General features: G+C 44.6%; 1 protein-coding gene across 2 annotated transcripts in view; it reads right to left on the bottom strand.

The window, feature by feature from the left end:
• OSBPL10 (oxysterol binding protein like 10) overlaps nt 1–20,889 on the bottom strand; it is a 365,516-nt gene that overhangs the window by 226,728 nt on the left and 117,899 nt on the right. For both annotated transcript variants that reach the window (XM_033930110.1, XM_033930109.1), the window contains exons 2-3: nt 9,631–9,806; nt 7,282–7,361 (exon numbers count right to left, since the gene is read on the bottom strand). In XM_033930110.1, coding sequence (XP_033786001.1) covers nt 7,282–7,361; nt 9,631–9,806 — 256 coding nt within the window. The remainder of the gene's footprint in view (nt 1–7,281; nt 7,362–9,630; nt 9,807–20,889) is intronic.

Below are 20,889 nucleotides of genomic sequence, written 5' to 3'. Positions count from 1 at the left end.
CACTTACAAATGCAAAGCAATGCAGAAGGGAGAAAAAAAAAACAAACCCCAATCCGAAAACTTCTCATGCACAATAGTGTCTCCCGTTCGCCCATTACTATTCAGGAAACTGCTCTTCAAGTCCCCGAGGAAGCCTCCGTAAACATCAGCCCAATTTGCAGTGAGGTCAAAAGGGCTGATTAGAATATTAGGCCTTAAAGGCTCTACTGACAAAAGAAAAGAAACATCATTATGCCATCAAACCAAACCACGCTGGGCCTGCGGCTGGAATACTATGTGCTGTGGTCTCAAATATGGGCACAGAAAAAGTACAGAGAAGAGCAGAAGAGGTGATTATAGTACGTAACAGCTTTCACAGAAGGTGATGTTCATGTCCTTTGCCTCTTGAGTGTGTGATGACAGAGGAATGATTCCAGAAGTTTGATCTCAGGACCCTTCAAGCACCCTCTGGGGTTTATGGAAGGATTTTTTCACTTCAACGGTACCAACTCTCCATTAGTAGAAACTATGCCAACCTAATGCCCAAGTGCAGCTGAGAGTCTTAGATGGAACAGCAGCAGCAGCTAGTGAGAGTCATCTTAAAGTAGAAGCCTCACGTATAACATGAGGGAACCGACAGAAGGTTCTTTAGGTTATATTGCACCCTGGAGTGGCAGATTTTATTCACTATGGGGCACAGGTTAAGAATGAGAAAAGGGGAGACAGTATTATCTGCATTTGTTCTGTGTATTGTATTAAAAACTAGAAACTAATTTGTTTTTGCAGAAAACTTATGCAACTTGCACAAAATTGTTTTTAAAATACAAAGTGTATGTATGTATTAATCTGAACTTCTTTATTTATTTGGTTTTATATCCCGTCCTCCCAGAAGAGCTCAGAATGGGTTACAAATTTACATGCATAATAAAGCGTATTTAAACTTGATAATAGTGTTTGCCTCCAGAATATAAAAACACACAAAAAAAAACCCCAAAGGAAGGAGAAAATCCCCTATGTAGCAAAACCAAAGAACACACAGAAGTAGGGGTGGGCTACGAACTTTCCTGCACACGGGTATAAAATATAAAGCACTCTTAAAAGCACTGACAGATACAAAGACCTGACACGGAGCCGTGTTTTGTCAGATAATAGTCTGCTTCGGGGTCACCAGTACTCTGTCAGATGTATTATGTCAAAAGATGTCAAAGAGCAGAGGCTGCATTCAATAGTACCCACAGTGTTCGAAAGAAAAATATTTGCAACACTGGCAATGAGACTTGACAGTTTGGTTTTCTTGCCTTTTTCTTTAGGACGTGGTGGTGGTGGTGGTGGGAGGGGTGGTATTATCAGATGCAGGCTCTGCACTCATTCTTGTAGAACCCTTCTGGCTCATAAATATTGCTAGACCTCGTTACATGCACTGCATATTTGAGACCTACTGACAGATTTTCAACTGTGAAGGCTATTCCAAAACTTTCATCTTTCTTTCCTGTAAGTATTTCATGACTGGCTTGACACCCACCTCAAAATCATTGAGCTACTGAAATATCCCACCTCTTTTCAGCTTCAATTTCTTCTCATACCTTGGAACATTAGCTTCTGGGATATATTGATATTTTAATTGAATCCATTCTTCCTTCTACCCACACATTATTATCTGTGACACAAGTTGTCACACTACCCCAAAACATAACCGATACATCATTATACTTAAGAGTTCACAAGGCATTCTATTCTTCAAATGTTACACCTTTTTTTATCCAAATGTATCTTATGTTATTGAGTTAAATTTGTTTCATCAATCCAAAGCACTTTGGGCTAGAATCTTAACACTTCACGGTAAAATCCGATGGGCCGCTGTCGCAGCCATTATTGTAACGATTTCAAAAAGGTGAGTCATTCTCCAAAAACCGCATGCAAATGAGGTTGGCAGAGAGTAGAGAAGATTCACTAAATTTGTATGTGCCCATCGCTGGTGAGAGCAATGAACACAAGCACAGAATAAATGTAAAAGTTAAAAAGACACCCATAAAAAAAATCCTCAAAACCAAATCAAAAATCAGCAGGCCCGCCTCTTCAAAATCCTGGGCCTTCCCCTCCACGGTGCATCCTGGGATATGTCGGGGAAGGCCCTGAGCCTCTGATTGGCCCAGGTTGTTTAAGGCCCCTCCCAGACACCATAGGAAGGGCCTTAAACAACCTGAGCCAATCAGAGCCTGTGGATTCTATAAAGGGTGCCCTCAATGCATTTTAATTCAAAAAAATAAAAGTGCAGCAGGGGACTGCTGCATACACCACACACATTCAGCCCTGTGTATCTTTCATTCAAGAAAGAGCAGTCTGAAATTAAACCAGAGTGTGCCTTTATGAGTGCCAGAATGGACAATGGGGGGTGGGGCGGAACAAATTTAGGATAAAGGGCAGAGAAGGAACTGTTATGTGCAGCAACCTGTTAAAATCAACAAACAGTACGGTAATTGATCACCCTCTCTCTCCTGCAACATCCCTTGCAGACCACAGTTCTAAAGATTTCAGTTCAGTCTCTGCATGGCTGCTACACTATAAAGCTGATATTGCCAAGTAGTTACAACTCCTGCAATCTACACCAAGGACTTCCTAAACTTGTCATGTAACCCTGCAGAATATCCAAAATAAATATGCATGAAGTGGGAAGAGAGCGTGGCACAGCGGTTAAAGCTACAGCCTCAGTACCCTGAGGTTCTGGGTTCAAACCCACACTGCTCCTTGCGACCCTGGGTAAGTCACTCATCCCCCATTGCCCCAGGTACATTAGATAGATTGCGAGCCTACCAGGACAGACAGGGAAAAAATACTTGAGTACCTGAATAAATGAATGTAAACCATTCTGAGTTTTCTTGTGACAACAGTATAGAAAAGAGAACAGTATAGAAAACTGAATAAATAAATAAATTTGCACATACCTTGATTACCATGTTGTAATTTGGATTAAAGACACTGTACATTTTTAATAGTTTTCCCATTAAGAGTGTTGGCGATTAACTGCTTTCAGGCTTCCTCCATTTTGTATTTAGAATTAACCTTAATATTTTGGGTATGAATGCAAGCATACAGGCAAAACCCATCAGCACATCAGTTATCTTCAACAAGCACATGAAAAATAGAATTACACAGAGATACAGAGAAAAGACAAATGGCTGACAAGAGGCATCAATGGTATTGTATTAGTTGGCTCAACAGCATTTGTTCGTGATGGCACTGAAAACAAACAGGGCCGTTAATTGTGTACCAAGTATACATTTCCAATGGGATGGCTAAATAGCAACATGTTCATGTTTTTAGAAGTTATCGCGGGATTGACAGCAGCCATTCACGGAGCGGAGCGGGAGCAGGCAGGAATGCGAAAAGCTCACGCCTGCCTTGTGCTCTGTTCTGAAGCTGCCGCAAGAGTTTTGGAGTCAGCTGAGGGAAGGGCAGGAGCGCTGAAAGCTCCTGCCGTACTGCACTGGACGGAAGGATTTTAAAAAGTGCTCTCCTCTGACGCTGCCGTGAGAGTTTGGCAGTCAGCTTGGAGGGAAGGGCAGGAGCGCTGAAAGCTCCTGCCATACAGCACTGGACGGCAGAATTTTTAAAAAGGTACCGGGGCCTGCCTGCTTGCTTGCCACCAGGTGGGGGGAGAACACTGCCTGCCTGCCTCGGGGTGGGGGGCCCTGTCTGCCAGCCACTAGCCTTGCCAGCCCTGTCCCTACCTACCTGCCAGCCACTAGGCCTGCCTGCCCTTTGCACAATACCGGCCTACCACTAGACCACCGGAGGGGGGACAGGGGACAGAGCCTGGCAGGGAGGGGGGACAGGATTCAGAGCTTGGCAAGGAGTGTGGGGTTGGGTACAGAGCCTAGCATGGAGAATTTGGTTCCGAATGGGTTTTTTTTTCTCGTTTTCCTCCTCTAAATTTAGGGTGCATCTTATGGTCAGGTGCATCTTATGGAGTGAAAAATACAGTACATACCAAAATTGGTAGTGAAACACAATGGGAAAAAATGATTTGGGTGGATACATTCCAAAACTTCCAACACTTCCTGTATATAAAATAAATAAAATTTTAAAACCCTGATGTTTTCATAAACTTGCTTATCACGCATGACTGTTTTTTTGGAACTAAGGGGGGGGGAGTTATCCACATGGGCTATTTTACCAGAAGTTGGGCTATTTTATGCAATGAGTCCCTGTGCTAACATAGCACAGCTTGTGGTAAAATAAACCTTCTTAGCGGTAGCCAATGTTGATAACATCTCCCCTATGGCCTGTATTTAGAACTTAGATGCCATTTGTCTGGTTAGATTTGTTATTTGTTAAATGTTATTTGTTTGGATTTTCCTATTTTGAGACACTAATATTACCTATGGATGCGTTGCCATGCGTTAGCATATAGCGCATGCTAAGACGCACTAGCACGCCTTAGTAAAAGGACCCCTAAGTATACCTGGTCACACAGATTATTAAGATGGTTTATATTATATCCAATATTATAATCATACATGTACTTTGCACATCGCTGATTTTTAGTGGCTTTTGAACGATAAAGCACCATATAGCTAAGCTGGTGAAACAGAAATGAAGGATGTAGTGAATCTTAACACATGTAAGAATTCTATGAGTAAAAATGTGTTGGTTATTGAATAAGGTGCATATGAGTAACATGATTTTGATGCTTTGTCATATTGTTTTTAGAAAATTTTGCCCCAGCACAGTATCCAGTGAAACACGCGTGTCGGCTATTGAACATTGGATATCAATTTGAGATAAGTTTTCAGAATGTTCTTTTGAAATTGCAGAAGTTTGACAGTAGTCTTCAAAAAGATGTTTTTATGCGCAGTTTGAATATTGAGTCGATGAGGAAGCTAGTGCCTGGAATCAAATCTTAGCGGTGCTAAATTTAAACCGCTAGATTATCACTTTTGAAGGCTCCTTTGGGAAAGCAAAAGTTATAATATTGACAAATGATTGAGAGCTGGTGTATGATATAATATTGGATATGATTCTGTTTAATATAAGGACAAAGGTGTTTGTTTATAGCACAGTTCTTCAACCGCCGGTGCCGGTCCACAAAAAAATCTTGCAGGTCCACGAAGGATTCAGGACCCCGCCGCAGCAAAAGGTGCCGGCATCAGCTGACGTGCAACTTCCTGTTGCCGTCGCTATGCCGGCACTCCTGCCTGCCACCAACGACACCTGCCGCGTATGTCTCCGCACCCCCAGAAAAGCAGCGGCAGGTCTGTGTGCTTTTAACTTCGGCACACAGCTGCCCCTAGGCAGTATTTTAGCGCGGTTTCAAGAGGCAGCCTCGGGGCCTTTGGTAGGCCAGCCCACATCGCATCATCGAAGCGGGCCAGCCTACCAAAGGCCCCGAGGCTGCCTCATGAAACCGCACTAAAATACTGCTTAGGGGCAGCTGTGTGCCGAAGTTAAAAGCACACAGAGCTGTCGCTAACCTACATAGAGGAAACATTTGCTGGAGAGTGAAGGAGGGAAGGGAGAAGGGGAAGGGAAGGGATGAGAATTACTGTTGGATAAGGGGAAGAGGAAAGGGAGAAGGGGTACTCCTGGACAAGGGAGGGGAAGGGGCTACTGCTGACAGGGGAGAAGGGGAAGGGAAGAGAGTTACTGTTGGATAAGGGGAGGAAGAAAGGGAGAAGGTACTGCTGGACAGGGGAGGAGAAACATTGGAAGGAAACAGCTGGCAGGGAGATTAGAGGAGGGGAAGGAGTCAGGATGGAATGGAGAGATCAGATGAGGGAAAGGGGAGAGACAGAGGAATGACAAGGTAGAGAGAGATTGATGCTGGGAAGGGGGGTCAGATGAAAAATAAGGAAAGAGGGACAAAGATGCTAGATCTGGTGTAGGAGAGAGGGGCATAGAAAGAACGCAGATACCATATTGGAGGGGGAGGGTTAGAGGGCAGAATGTGGATGGAAGAGGCAGATGCTGGATTGAAGAGACAGAGGGCAGATGCTGGATGGAAGAGAGTGAAAAGACGATGAAAGCAGAAACCAGAGACGACAAAAGGTAGAAAAAAATAATTTTATTTCTATCTTGTGATTAGAATATATCAGATTTAAAATATGTATCCTGCTAGAGCTGATGTTAGACATAACTGGGGAGTGCAAAGCCCAGGCAGTGCGTCTTTAGCTTCCAGCTGGCTTAGGGCTCTCTCTGACCAGGAGGCAGTTGCCCTAGTTGCACTCCCCCTAACACCATTCCTGCCATGTGTGACTGCGGTATTCTGTTAGCATGATATTTGTGCAGCATTCTGTAATAAGTTGGCTTATTCAGTTTTCTTGATAGTAGAGGGGATATATGTGAAGGGGAGGGGAGACGGGGGTTTTGTTGATCCTTGCCCTGTATTATTTATATTTATAAAATGACAATTGTACAGAATATTGTTTCTTTTTATACTTTAATAAAATATGTTCAATATAAAATCATAACTATTTGAGGTTTGTGCGGATGGGATCAGATGGTTAACGGGACCGAGCTCGCGGGGACAGGGTGGCAATGGGGTTTTTTTTAATTTCAGTCTTATTAGTTTGCCGGTCCACAAAATAATTATTTTATTTCCCCCAGTCCATAGGTGTAAAAAAGTTGAAGAACACTGGTTTATAGTAACATAGCATAGTAAATGACAGCAGCTGAAGACCCAAATGGTCCAGCCAGTATGCCCAACCGTATCCTCTCTTTATATTACTGATTTAATTTAAATTGTCCTTTTTTCTCTAGCTATTTCTGGGCCAGAAACCTAAAGCTCTGCCTGGTACTTTGCCTAGGTTCCATCTACTTGAGTCTCCGTCAAAGCTCACTCCAGCCCATCTAAACCATCCCAGCCCATCCTCAACTGAATGGCCATATACAAGACACAGACCTACAAGTCTGCCCAGTACTGGCCTTAGTTCTTCAATATATACCATTATTTTCTGATTAGAGATGCTCTGTGTTCATCCCACACTTTTTTGGACTCTGTCGCCATTTTCCTCTCCACCACTTCCCTCAGGAGCACATTCCAGGCATCAACCACCCTCTCCATAAAGAAGAATTTCTTAATAGTACTCTTGAGTCTACCACCCTTCAACCTCAAATTATGTCCTCTGGTTTTACCATTTTCCTTTCTCTGGAAAATATTTTATTCTATGTTAATACCTTTCAAGTATTTGAACGTCTGAATCAGAGGGGCTTTTTTATAGAAAAGGATCCATGGGTATACACTTGAATTTTACAGGTTTCATGGTGACCTTTGAACAATATTTAGTCTCTTTCTCAACAACTTACCTTTGCATTGGCTTCTGTGTGGTGCTTGGCACAGGATCGAAGCTGAGTTACCCAGTACTGCCTCTCCTTTGCATCGGCAGCTGAAACAGGAACAAAAAGTACAAGGCTTGCACCATATTAGAGATCCCAGCTGAAGTGGGTTTTTCTAGTCAAAAGGACTTTGTTGAAGAGAAAGTAAAGAACAACCATCTCAATGGTACAATATGAAAAGGAGGTAAAGTCGGTGTACAATAAATTCAGGATTCAGACTGCATGTGCTCTTTCTTTATATCAAAAAATGTTCCACGTAAGATGTCATTGCAACTTGGCATCTATAAAGTTTTCAGCCCATCAGTAGAATCTAAAATTCACTCATGAAAAATACCATATGCATTAAAGTATTCAAGAAGTTCTTTAAGACTGAAGTATAGTATCTCGCTTGACCACAGCAGCAGTTTTAAGGCCATTTAAGAGTTACTAAGGGCTCCTTTAAACTAAGGTGCGCTAGCGTTTTTAGCGCGCGCTAACCCCCGCGCTACTTGGAAAATACTAACGCCAGCTCTATGGAGGCGTTAGCGTGTAGCGCGCATGGCAATGTAGTGCGCGCTAAGCACATGCTAAAACCGCTAGCGCAGCTTAGTAAAAAGAGCCCTAAGTGTTGCCAAATAATGATTTAGAATCTAACTTACCAACCTAAGAAAAAACTGCACAGGAATTGCTTAGCTGTTTCATTCAGTGCCAGAAAAAAACACATAAAGCAGCTGCCATGTAACATTTACAACTTGTGTGCTCGTAAAGTCAACCTTGACAAAAATCCTAAAAATCTATTTTAAAAGCTCATAGCACTCTCTTATAGAGGTGTTTTGAAATAACTCCCAATTGTTGGCAGAGGAACTATTAGATTGATTTATTCGTTCTCCCTCCTCTTGAATTCCTCTGAGCTCCGCTGCACCTTCTGTGCCCACACTGAATCGGAAGCCAAGGACAGGCCTCAACAACGAAATGAAAGCACACAACGAGGGAGTCGTGAGGGCAGGATGTCAGTAGATCAGCCAAAAGTGTAAGGTTCAAAAAAATCACTTTACTGATGAATATGCCGCAATGGCTCGACGTTTCGGCGTCTGTGCCTTTATCAAGAGTCTGGCTTGAAAGTGGCACTGTGCATACATGCACTCGGGTAGACACGTTGTAGAGGTGTCGATTGGAGCGAAATAAAAACTGGTGTCCACAGCGTAGCTAAAGATCACAAGCGATTGGGATGTAGGATAGGACAGCATTTTTTTGGGGGGGAGGGGGTTACTTCTATTGCTTTCCATTTATCAACAGTTTTTATTGAGGACTTTGTAATAATATAACAATAACAGAATATAATGGTACATCTCTTATCATCCATGTATATGTATATAAGGACCTGCCTCCCTCACCCTCTTTTCCCCAAACATGTTAAACCCATTAATAAATATAATTGAAGACTACACAAGAATACAACAGAAAATACGGTTCATAGACAGTAATGCGGAAGACAAAGGCGCGCGCTGACAACTGAGCGCAAGACGGAGGCGCGCGCAGAAGAAAAAGACTGTTTTTAGGGGCTGCGACGGGGAGTTTTGTTGGGTAGCCCCCCCCACACTTTACTTAATACAGATTGTGGCGGCGTTGTGGGGGGTTTGGGGGGTTGTAACCCCCTACATTTTAGTGAAAACGTAACTTTTTCCCTAAAAACAGGGAAAAAGTTAAATTTTCACTAAAATGTGGGGGGTTACAACCCCCCAAACCCCCACAACGCCCCCACAACGCGGCACAATCTGTATAAAGTAAAGTGGGGGGGTTCCCCCCCACACCCCCCGTTGTAGCCCCTAAAAAAACAGTCTTTTTCTTCAGCGCACGCCTCCGCGCTGCGCTCAGTTGTCTGCTCGCGCCTTTGTCCCGGCGCGCTTTTGACCTGACACCGAAAATACATATGTGCATATGGAAAACCAACCAATGTAAACAATGACTAGACAACCACAACAATATAGCATGTTGTACAATGTGTTTACTTTCTAATGTTCAGTATTATGCTGTTGCTATTTACCTTTGATGTCAATAAAAATATTTCAAACAAATTGCCCCTTCCTCAATTATTCCCAGCAGTAATCTGTACAGTTTAGCTTTACCCTATCATGGCCTCCCGCTTAACTCAGATCTTCACCCTTGTTTTTTCTCTATGTTCTCTATGACCTAAGTAGATGGCAGACTCCAAGGAGAAGGAACCAGTCCTTGTTTGTCTCTGCAACACTATGGACATCTGCTATATATAACAGAAATGATTGATAATTTAATTCAAATTTTACATCCTAATTACATGGTATATTCATGATGTCATTGTACCTCTAAGCTTGTACATCTCTCCGCTGGCAGAGTACACTATGAGCATGTAAGGAGCTTCATCGCTGAGAGAGACTACAGATCCAGCTAACGGGAGGCTCCCTCGTGACTTCTGGTTTTTACTTTGTTCATTGACAAAATACTGCAGAATCCCAGAATCAAAGTCCAGCATGAAGTACCTGTCCAGAGAAATGACAGTTTGGATCATTTGCCTGCTAACATCTTTCCAAAAGGTAAGGAAAAAATAGAATATATGTTTGCTTATTTTCAGCAAATGCGAAATGTTGATATCATTACCACACTTTATTCAACTCTTGGTTCCACCCCCTCCCCCTCATCAAGCCATATTTTGATCAGCTGCTAAGCTTCTGTATGTGATGACCTAATTGAGTTGTAGTACCCAGGTAAAAGCACCAATGCACCATAGATTTCTAAGATGAAACATGAAAAGCAATAGTATAGCTATTCAAAAGAGCTGTAAGACTCTTTCATCCAGATGAATGATCTCAGGAACCTCTTCTACAGTATTAACACCCAGACAGTGAAGCTTTATAGCTACGAGATGCAAAAAAAGAAAGAAGATCCACTTTTCAACATGAAGATACTGCAGAGAGACCCACCCACCCACCTAATACGCTACAGATCACGAGGATAGAAGAATTTGATTTGCTTAGTTTGATTTCTCAACCATTTTTATTTCACTACAAAAATACTCAGGCAAAGCAAAGGCCTGATTGAACTGGTACTAAAATGCTCTTTATTCAAAAAGATCTGACATGGCCAGTGTTTCGGCTAAGAGCCTGCATCAGGGGTCTAAATAATAACAAATAAAAACAAAACAATATACATACATTCAAATGTACTCATATATTAAATCACACTCATCAATAAAAATTTCATATAACTTAAACCTACGTGGCAATATATTAAAAAAATATTAAAATAGAACTGCAAGGTACAGGCAGAATAGAAGTCACTAATGTAATATAATGTAATGTAATATTGTACACTGGAAATATTATATACAAAAAATATAACAATATTACATATTCTACACAAAAATACACTAAACTGATAGAGGAGCATATATACATACAAGTTCTTATCATATATTACCTGTATAGTTGTGTGTCTCACAAATACATCCAAATTATGAGAGATATTCTTTATATCTGTTATCATTTGCTTGCCGTGGTTACAGCTGTTTTATGTACAACTCTCTCTCTCAGGAATGAAAGAGTTCTGCACATAAGGGGGCCCCCTCTCAATGTCCACCTCTAGATTCCAACTTATTTTCCATAAGAGAGATTTTATATGTCAGAAAGGTTAAAATCAGTCAGTCCAAATTTGTGATGTAGCTTGTAGAACACCATGTGTACCAATACACACCACAAGAAAGCCTCTAAACTGGACCCAAAGCAGTTAACAAATTTTGACTGATCGGATCAAGTCAGATACTTTTTGTTATGACTTTTGGTTATAGCCTAATGTTCTACACCTAGTACTAAATAACCACTTTGGATGAATCGCTTCATGAAAAGGCGGTTAATAAATCCCAATAAATAAATATGTAACCATGGTAGTATGTTCCATGTAATATGTACTGACCCCTACATGCAAGCATTGCAACCTCATATACAATTCAAATATTAAATGCAATTCTGTAACCCAGCTCAGCACACACCATCTTCACCACCACCAAAAATTACAATCCTGTGATATAATCTAGCTGACCACAAAAAAGAGATTAAGTTCTTACCTTGATAATATTTTTCCCAGTAGATAGGGATGGTATGCTGAACCATAGGATTATCCATCTGTGCTCATGACCATACTGCAGAAGATATCAATCACAGCTTTTCAACTCCTCATCCTTCTCCACAGTCTCTGCTGCCCCCTTCAATTTGTACCAAAGCTGGTGACAGCCCATGAGAAGACAGGAGAAGGAGGGATACGGGGAATTCCCCGATAAGAGGACTCTGATATGCTCAGATGAAGTTAAAACAATCAATGAGGAAACAGAAATGTAGTTAACACATTAACAAGCTTCTGAGATGAACAAGGAATGCAATAAAATGCAAGTCAATCTTGAATATAGTCCACCCTGGCCACGTGCGCTGAAGATCACCTGCATGTGTGTTTCTGTTTAACAGAACAATGCTTCCTCCTCCTGCTGGAGCGGAGTACTCCTGGTGCCTCCCTGCCTATTAACATAGGCCACTTCAGTGGAATTGTCAGAGAAGACTCTGCTTTGCTCTCCAGCAAAGACTGCAGTAGTTGCAGCGCCAGACAAAAGGCTTGCAATTCCAGCCTGTTGATAGACCATTTCCGCTGAGACAAAGTCCATTGTCCTTGAATTGGGTGACCATTGCAATAAGTCCCCCAGCCCAACAAGCTTGCTTCTATTGTTAGGATGACCTAGGAATCGATCTGGAGCAGGATTCCTTTCGCTAAAGACTGTGGGTGGAGCCACCAGTTCATGCTGCTTCTGGCTGCTGCTGTTCAAGGGAATGGAACTTGCAGGCAGATTCTCTGAGGCAACCAATTAGTGAGACAGCAATGCATCTTGGAGAGGGGCACATATGTGCCTTTGTCCAGGGCACCACCTCTATTGTGGCTGCCTTTAACCCAGGGGTGTGCAACTCGCAGCCCACGGGCCGCATGTGGCTCCAAGAAGTATTTTGTGCAGCCCCGCTCACGCTCGAGGTGATACGGTGTTTTCTGTCTAGCCGGCACCCTCCTCCATTTTCCTGCATCGTTCGCTGAAAGCCGCGGGTAGCAGATCCTATGTGCCTCTTGCGGCTGACCCAGAAGCGTTCCCTCTGACGTCACGACGTCAGAGGGAACGCTTCCAGATCAGCCGCAGGAGGCGCATGGAAGCCGCTGCTGCGGCTTTCAGCGAACGCTGCAGGAAGGTGGAGGAGGGCGCCAGCAAGACAGAAAACACTGCATCACTGAGGCACCTGGCAAGATGGTAAACATATTCGAGCATTGTTAGGGGTGCTGCCTGGAGCTGTGGAGGACACGCAGGACAAGTTGACCCATTTGGCCTTCATGGCTGCCTGGAGGGTGATAGCCCTTCATTGGAAGAGCTCAACGGTGCCTACCCTACCCTGGGTCTGTGAGCGCTATAGACTATCTGCTTTACTAACTCGGCGCTTGCAGCAATTTGAGGAGGTGTGGGGTCAATTTCTCTCAGTGGAGGGAATGGATTGTGCTAGAATTGAGAGGTGATGGGGGGAGGGGAGCGGTGATTGGATTCCTGGGTGGTTGGGCTGTGGCTTGGATATAGGGAGTTGGTGGCTCCACTTGGTCTTCTAGGTGGTTGGGGAAGGTACCGGGGAGGGGGTCATTGAGCTGTCTCTTGGGGGTGGGGGTGGGGAAGGGTGGGTTCTGTTTTGTTCTCTTTAAAATGTTCAACACAGTTCTTGTGCTTGGTGGGACATTGTTGTTTGGTTGTTACTTTTCAGGAGATTGGGATCCTTGTGTTTTTCTTGTTTCCTATCTGTGTTTAAATAAAGAATTAGAAAAAAAAAACCAAAACATCGACGGGCTTAGGAACTAGGAGTTTCAGACACCAGCAGCAGTAGCCCTTCAGGAGAAGGCAGAGAGAGCTGGGGGCAGTATGCAGAAGTGAGGGAGATAATAGAAAGGGAGAATTGGGTGTCTGAGGGAGGGAAAGAGATGGTGCAATTGGGGAGAGAGAAGGGGAAGAACATACTGGGCCGAGGAAGCCTCCTGGACTTTTTTTTTAAGTACAGAGGGGGAGGGTATTAAAAGAAGTGCTAGATTGGATATGGGGAGAGAGCTTATAGGGCCAGAAACAGATGACAGAGAGATGATGGCCAGAAACAGGCCAGAAAGATGGTGGGCAATAGTCTGAAGGGAAAAATGTTGGATCTGGGGTGGTGTGGAGGAAGAGGGAAAGAGATACTTGAAGGGAGAACTGTTGGGAAGAGAAAGGGAGAAATGGTGGACCCGAGGAAGGCAGGCAGGGGGAGAGATGGGATGGCGGCAGTTGGAAAGAGAAAGGGAGAGAAGTTGGATTTGGGGATGGAAGGGAGGGAGGGAGAAATATTAGGTCTGTGGATGGAAGGCAGACAGATGCAGCATCTCTCTTTTTTTCCCCCTCCATTTCATTGTTCAGCATCAAGGTGGGGAGGAAAGAAGAAAAACAGAAAAGAGAGGGAGCAAAATGTTGGACCATGGGGATAGAGGAGTGGGGATAGATGAGTGGGGATGGACCCATAGGAGGGCAGGAGGGATGAGAGCTGGGATAAGAAGATGCTAGGAGATGGAAAGAAAAGGACAGGGAATTATACTAGAGGAGAGATGGAGGGGGATTCTTAAAGTGGTGAGCCAGATGGATGAGGTCAAAAGGGAGATGACAAGATGAGTGACAGAGCAGTGAGTACAGTGGTAAAAATGTGGTAATGGAGAGTAGACAGCAGGAAATAGGAGGCTGGGCAAAGAGTGAGATGGGAAATGGGAGAGTTAGGAACTGAGACAAGATGGAGAATTAAGAGGAAGCTGAACATTTAAAAAGAAGAAGGGTGAGAAAAAAGGCAAGATTTGAGTGGATAGAGGCAAAAAAGAAAAGAAAAAGTTAAGAAAGCTGAAAAGGAAAAAACAATACATTAGAGACAGGCATAAGAAGGAAATGGAATGAGAGAAGAGGAGAAAAAAATGGACAGCAGACACTGAAAAAGAGAATTAGTTGAAGACAGACAAAAAGCAGAAAGAGAAACTGGGACCAAGATGATGGAAAAACAAAACATCCAGACAACAAGGTAGAAAAAAATTGTTTTATTTTGAATTTATTAACTAGAATATGTTAGCTTTGGGATATGTGCATCACAATTATTTTTGTATTCAATGGCTGATTTGGGGGACGGAATGGAGCCAATAATTAGTTGATGGGCACCAAAGTTTCTCCCTGCCTGAATTCTATTTATAAATACTTGAGCTAGTGGGGATTCCCAAACCCTGCCAACTAGAGACATCTTCCTCTAGTCTTGCAACCCCAAATCTCCAAGCTTTGCAGCCAATGGCAATATCCTCAAACTGCCACTGCTTTCATGAATGCATGAATGCCAAGGGGGGGCAGGGAGGAGGGAAAGCAGCCACTATGCAATATTGCTGCCAGCTGCAGAACTTGGGAAGTTGGAGGGGGAGGAGGTGGCCGTCAGTTGGTGAGGCTTGGGGATCCCTACTAGCTACAGAAGGGGAGATATTCATTTTGAGTGAGCCTAAGCTCAAAATGGGAGGCCCAGAAAAGCAGTAATATTTACCCTGATTAAATGATCCTCCACGTGCGCTGCTGGCAGCTGATTCAGCATCCTTGCTCTGATGAGGCTCACCTCTGAAGAGGCTCACCATAGCTGTAATAGAAGTGAATGGGAGAACCAGAAGCACGCATCCACGCATCCTTGCTCATCAGAATGGGGATGCGGAAGCCTGTGGCTGCTCCCACTGCCAGCGGTACACGTGGAGGGATCACTCAGTCAGGGTAAGTATTACTGCTTTTTTGGGTTCCTCTCCACAGTGTCCCTTTAATGAAGGTTTATTATTAGATACGTACAACTTCTATATTAGTGATTGCAAATTTGGGACCTGCTCAATCTTTTTTTTTCCTCATCGGCTAGTGTTAGTGTTTGTGTGGCCCCAGAAAAAAATTTTTCGGCCAATGCGGCCCAGGGGAGCCAAAAGGTTGGACACCCCTGCTTTAACCTAAGGGCCTGAAGGTAATGCTACGCAGTTGGTGCTGGCTTGGCCAACAGGTCTGTAATTTGACCACAAAGCTTCTGTTTTTGTGCTTCAGGAAGAAAGTCTTGGCCTTCTGCTGTGTTGAATAAAACTCCCAGATATTCTAGGAATTGTACCAGAACTAGGTGCCTCTTTTGAAAGTTCATATTCTGTAATGTCTCCACAAGCCGCTACTGCCTTTTCTTCTTCTGTTTGAGATGGTGCTCTGATGAGCCAATCGTCCAAGTACAGGTGTACTTGCCAACCCACTCTGCGGAGATGAGCAGCCACTACCACCATAACTTTGATAAAAGTTCAAAGCACCGTTGCCAGCCCAAAGGGAAGCACTGACCTTGGTAGTGTTTCCCCAACACATAGAATCTCTGGAACTTTCTGTGTTCCAGGAAGATTGGTATGCGAAGGTAAGCTTCTGTCAAGTCCAGGGTGGCCAGAAATTCTCCCTGCTCTACTTCTGCGAGTCCATAGTCCATTATATCCAAGGCTTATTTCTGAGTCCCATCTCAGGTACTGTAGAGCACTTGGTTTTAGATCTGACTGGGGCTTTCCATGGCCTCCATAAGGAGGGTCCCCAATGGTGTCGTAAGGTGTGTCTTCTTGTTCGCAAATGCATTTTGCAATTGTGGACTGTTCTGAGCCTCCCTCTTTTTGGACTTGGAGATCTTTGGTGCATAATTTGGCCACAAGAGAGGCCCGAGAGGTGGTTGGTCACCCTCGTCGATGGCATAGTTTCCTGCTTGTTTGGGGATCCTATTTGGCTTCCTTATCTCCTAGAGGTCGTAGCCTCCTTTTGAATCCTCTTGTTTAGCTTTGCTGGTGTTCAATGCGCTTGCTCCCAGGATCGGTCACTGCATGTATTTTTTTTTTGGGGGGGGATCATTTCTAAGGTAGCCCATGAGCCACAAGAGTACGGGCCTTTAGAACCTTTGAGACCTATTGGTCATCTTCTGTATACTTCTTTGGAGGGGGAAGGGGGGGTTGCATTGGGGGATCTTGGTGGATGGGTAGGGTTGGGATGGTGGGGGCATGGGTTTCCTACTTTTGTTATTCAAGAAAACTATGTATTGTTGGATGTTGGTTCCCTTGATCTTGCTGTATTCTTTGTTATTTGTTATTTTTGTATTCACAATAAAAAAAGATTTGAACATAAACAGTCTCCATCCAGAACAGAGAAACACTCAGGACCATGTTGATGTTTTTGAAATCCAGTATAGGTCTCCACTCCTCTGAGCCTTTCTTCAACACAACAAAGTATATCGAGTAGCTGCTTAAGCCCGAGTCTTCTGAAGGAACTGGTTCTATGGCTTGAATATCTAGCAACCTTTGCAATGTTGCCCGGACTTTTCACACCTTCTCTGGCCGGCCCACTGGTGAATCCACAAACCAGTCAGAGAGACAATGCATAAACTCTATCTTGTAACCCTGTCGTTATCTGTCCCCAGGTCTCCAGAAAGTTTGAGAGAGGACCTCCAATCTTCAGAGGAGCTGCTTGAGGGCTGGCTCACTGTGGCTTTTTGGCTGGCACTGTGGAGCAGGAACTGGAACCTAGGTTCCTCCAGTTCCTGGAGAATTTCTGTCTGGAACCTTAAAGGACTCTCTGGTTAGAGGCTGTTGTGCAGTATTGACAATAGTGCCGTGATCCACGAAAGGACCCCTGGCTCTGGCTGCTCAGATCTACTGTCTGATAAAGATCTTGGGTGGCGATCTTGTATTGGAGCCTGCTCATCATCGCCCACCCATTATCTGATCCAAATCACCTGCCCTTTATCTGATCCAAAACATACAATGGGCAGAGATCAAATATGCTGAGACTTTTCCCATGATTGATTACATCATAGAGTGCATCTGCTTCATAGTCTACTCCAGCTAACACAAGCTGTGGAAGGGGTTCAGCCTGGTTCTGATTTCTTAGCCTGGAATTACAGGCACATGCTACGAAGGAGGTCACAGCTGCAGCCTTAATCCCCAAGGCTAGAGTCTCAAACTGCCTCCTGAGGATCACATCCACTCTGCAGTTCTGCGGATCCTATAAAACTACACTTCCCTCACTTGGCAGGAAAATGTGTTTGGTAACCTGGGCTACCAGGGAATCTACCTTTGGCATAGCAAACATTTGCTGGAATACATGATCCATGGTTTTAGCCACCTTCAGGGAGCCTTCAGGGGTCTCCCAGGGCTTTGTGACTAGGATCCTCAAGTCCAGGTGCCATGGAAAAGATGTGGGCTGAGCCTGGATGCCGCTCAGAAGAGAACACTGGGAGGATGGGATTTACAGAGGATTTATCTTTAGTTTTCAAAGGGACTCGGTAATGATTTCCAGCAATACAGAGGACTTAAGAGTCAGTGAACGGAGGGATCCTCTCCCTAGTCTATGGCCGATATCGCCTCCTGGTCCTCCATATGAAAGGCTGCTTCTCCCACCAGGGAAGCTTCACTTTGGGACAATAAAGGGATTAAATCTGATGCCTTGTCCCCTCGTCTCTGTCTGATAGATCATCAGAGTCCAGAATAGCCTCCGTTCTCAGGGAAAAAATGCTCTGAGTATCCAGAAGGACCTGTGCGCTGGGCCTCTCGCCAGCAGACCTGACAGGCAGAGTTCGACCTTGTGCATAAGCCTGCCAGAGGAGATTAATGAACTCTAGGGTAAAGACCAGAGTGAGCAATTCTCCTTTTCTTGGGCTGCAAAGCATCTACGCCCTTATGGTATGCAGGACCACTATCCTGGGGAACTCCAGGGAGGTGTTTTTTCCCCTGGGGGATTTTTGCCATGCTCCAATCCTAAAAGGTTGTGGAGGGGCTATTCCCAAAGTTCCCACCCCACCATCCTGCATTGCACAGCACCTGGCACAAGGGTGCTCTTCAGCCAGTCATCCTGCACATATCAGGCATGATTATAGGGGTATTAGGGTCTGAGGACTCCATCCCCATCAGTTTTGAGGCAAAACAAGGTGTTTTGGAGAAGTTGGAGAACTTAAAAAAAAAAAAAAAAAAATCAGGAAGTCCAAGATTGCCACTGCGGCAACGTTTTGACACAAAAAAAAAAGGCTTCTAAATGCTTCAGGGTTTGACCAGAAAATTCAAAAAATAGGAATTTAGGATTTTAGAGGAGGGGGACCAAAGACCTATCTGCAGAAACAGTCAAAAAATAATTTTCAAGAACTCCTCCCCCATCCCCTGGAATTTTCCCCTTAGGTTGTCATAGCCTGTAATCATAGACCATGTGCTGGGGAAATGGTGCTGCAGCCTGCTTCAGCTCCCTTAAAGTGTAGCTGGATCTGGAGGGGTTCTCTATCTCAAGCCGCCAGTCAGCTGCCATGCCGAGATTTTTGGGCTACCAGTCAGACCTTAGTTGGACTGTTCCTCTACTCCACCTCCGAACCGCAATGCACAATGCAGAAAAAAGGGGGGGGGAGGGTGAAATTGCAGCCAACACCCTGAGTGCCCTGAAGGACTGCTACTGATGCCTAACAGCCTGCGCTCAAGCTCCTGATCAAGTCAAGGAAGTAAGCAAGTGCAGAACCCTGAGCTCCACAAATCTTCAGCAGGCTGGCTGTACAGGTCCTTGAGAGATACACCTGTCAGGTGCAGACTTAAATGTCTGCTCTTCTCCAAGAAGACAGAGCAGTCACTATAAACCAGGATCTCCAACACTGGGACAAAAATCTACGAACAAGCCGAAAAGCACCGCAAAATAAAGAAACAGAGTAGATCAGAAGACACCATTATGCTTGCTTGCAAAAGGAAGAACTGAAAGGGCAGCAGAGACTGTGGAGGAGGAGGACTTGAAAAGCTGTGACTGACATCTTCTGCATACCATCTCTATTGCACTGGAAATTCAATGACATTCACTGACCAAAAAAAAAGAAATACAGTAGTTGTTAAAGAGAGAGAAAATTTTTCATAAAAGAGGAGATTCCAGCAGAGGAACAGAATATGAACAACTGTGTAAATGGTTTTTTTTGAAAATATGTTTATTGAGGAGTCAACAAGAGAGACCAAGAATACAAAGAGAAAAGAAAATAAAACAATGGTCAACGAAAATACAATAAACTAAGTATAAGCGCAGAGCACAACCAGTAAAACCGCTGCACATAGTCCAAAGCAGAAATGTTATGGCCCTCAGGTCAACCCCACCAAAATTTTGTGGTTTCATACATATAGCAAACAAGCAAACCCCTCAGGGAAATCCCCAAACCAGAATCTGACTAAGCACCCGCACAGGCACACCAGTCTCTCACACAAACATACTCTACTTCCATACCCCCATCAGCCAGACCCCCCCCCCTGAACCCCCCATGCTGGAAACTATAGGCAGATGTAAATAAACCCGCTATAAGGCCAGGTAGGCCAGTACCTCAGGGTTGTTAGAGTGCTTGTAATAACCAAGCTCAAAGCGGGCTCACTCATGCATTTGATGTATCCAACAGTCCAGGGGTACAGCCCCCGTCTGAGTCCAATATTGCAAGATCAAACGTTTAACTGTCAGCAACGTCAGGTAGACAAAGCGCCTCTGAGGAACCGTGAGGCCCTGCTCTTCCAACAAAGTCTGATCACCGAGCCACAAAGTCTTATAATCCCAATCAATAGTGCGTTGGAGAACCAGCCGAAGTTGCGCAAAGGAAGAGTTCCATAAAGAAAGCTCAGGACATTCCAAAAAAGAATGGAGGAATGTCCCTGGAGCCCCACTGCACTTAGGACACGTGGTTTCCTCCCATAGACCCATCCGAGCACCCCGGGCTGCTGTAATGTAAGCTCTATGAAGGATTTTGAATTGGGTCTCCTGCCAGGCCGCAGATTTCACGAAAGCATGAAGGGTGTGAAATAGCATCAAGAAAGAATCAGGGGTGTAGTTGGAGGCCAAGTCCTTATTCCAAGCATTGCATAACAAAGTCAAATGCCCCTGAGACGCAGACGAGCGCACCACCCGATACCAGAGTGCGAGAGAGCTCAGGGCAGACGGAATACGTAATAAGTGTACATCAAGGTGTCCACAAGACCACTCCGCACCATAATGCGAGCAAAGGCTCTGAAAGTAATGGCGGGCCTGTAAGTAAGCAAAGAAGTGAGTTTTGGGTACATTCCACTAGAGAATGACACGGTGGCGGTTTACCCGCGGCTACTGCGTTTAGCCGCGGGTAACCCGCCAAAAACGGGGAATGAAAATTAGCAGCTTCTGCGGGGACGGGGACAAGGCCATCACCGCCCCGTGGAGCGGTGAATGGTCTTGTCACCGCAGTGAGGCATAAAGGATCGTGCGGTCCCCGCAGCGCCCACCCGCACACCGGCTCGATCGTTTAACCAGCTTCCTCTCTCCACCTCACCTTAGTTTGCCTGCTTTCTTTTTCGGCGACCGGAACGCTTTGAAAAGAGCCGCGCACACGCGGCTGCTCAGTATTCAATCTTCTGCTCCGACCCAACCGGAAACAGGAAGTTGCAGCAGAGCAGAAGATTGAACTTTGAGCAGCCGCGCGTGCGCGGCTCTTTGAAAGCGTGCCGGTC

The sequence above is a fragment of the Geotrypetes seraphini genome, chromosome 2 (assembly GCF_902459505.1).
Source record: "Geotrypetes seraphini chromosome 2, aGeoSer1.1, whole genome shotgun sequence".
NCBI classification, from domain to species: Eukaryota; Metazoa; Chordata; class Amphibia; order Gymnophiona; family Dermophiidae; genus Geotrypetes; species Geotrypetes seraphini.
This window is presented reverse-complemented; position numbering and strand designations above follow the sequence as displayed.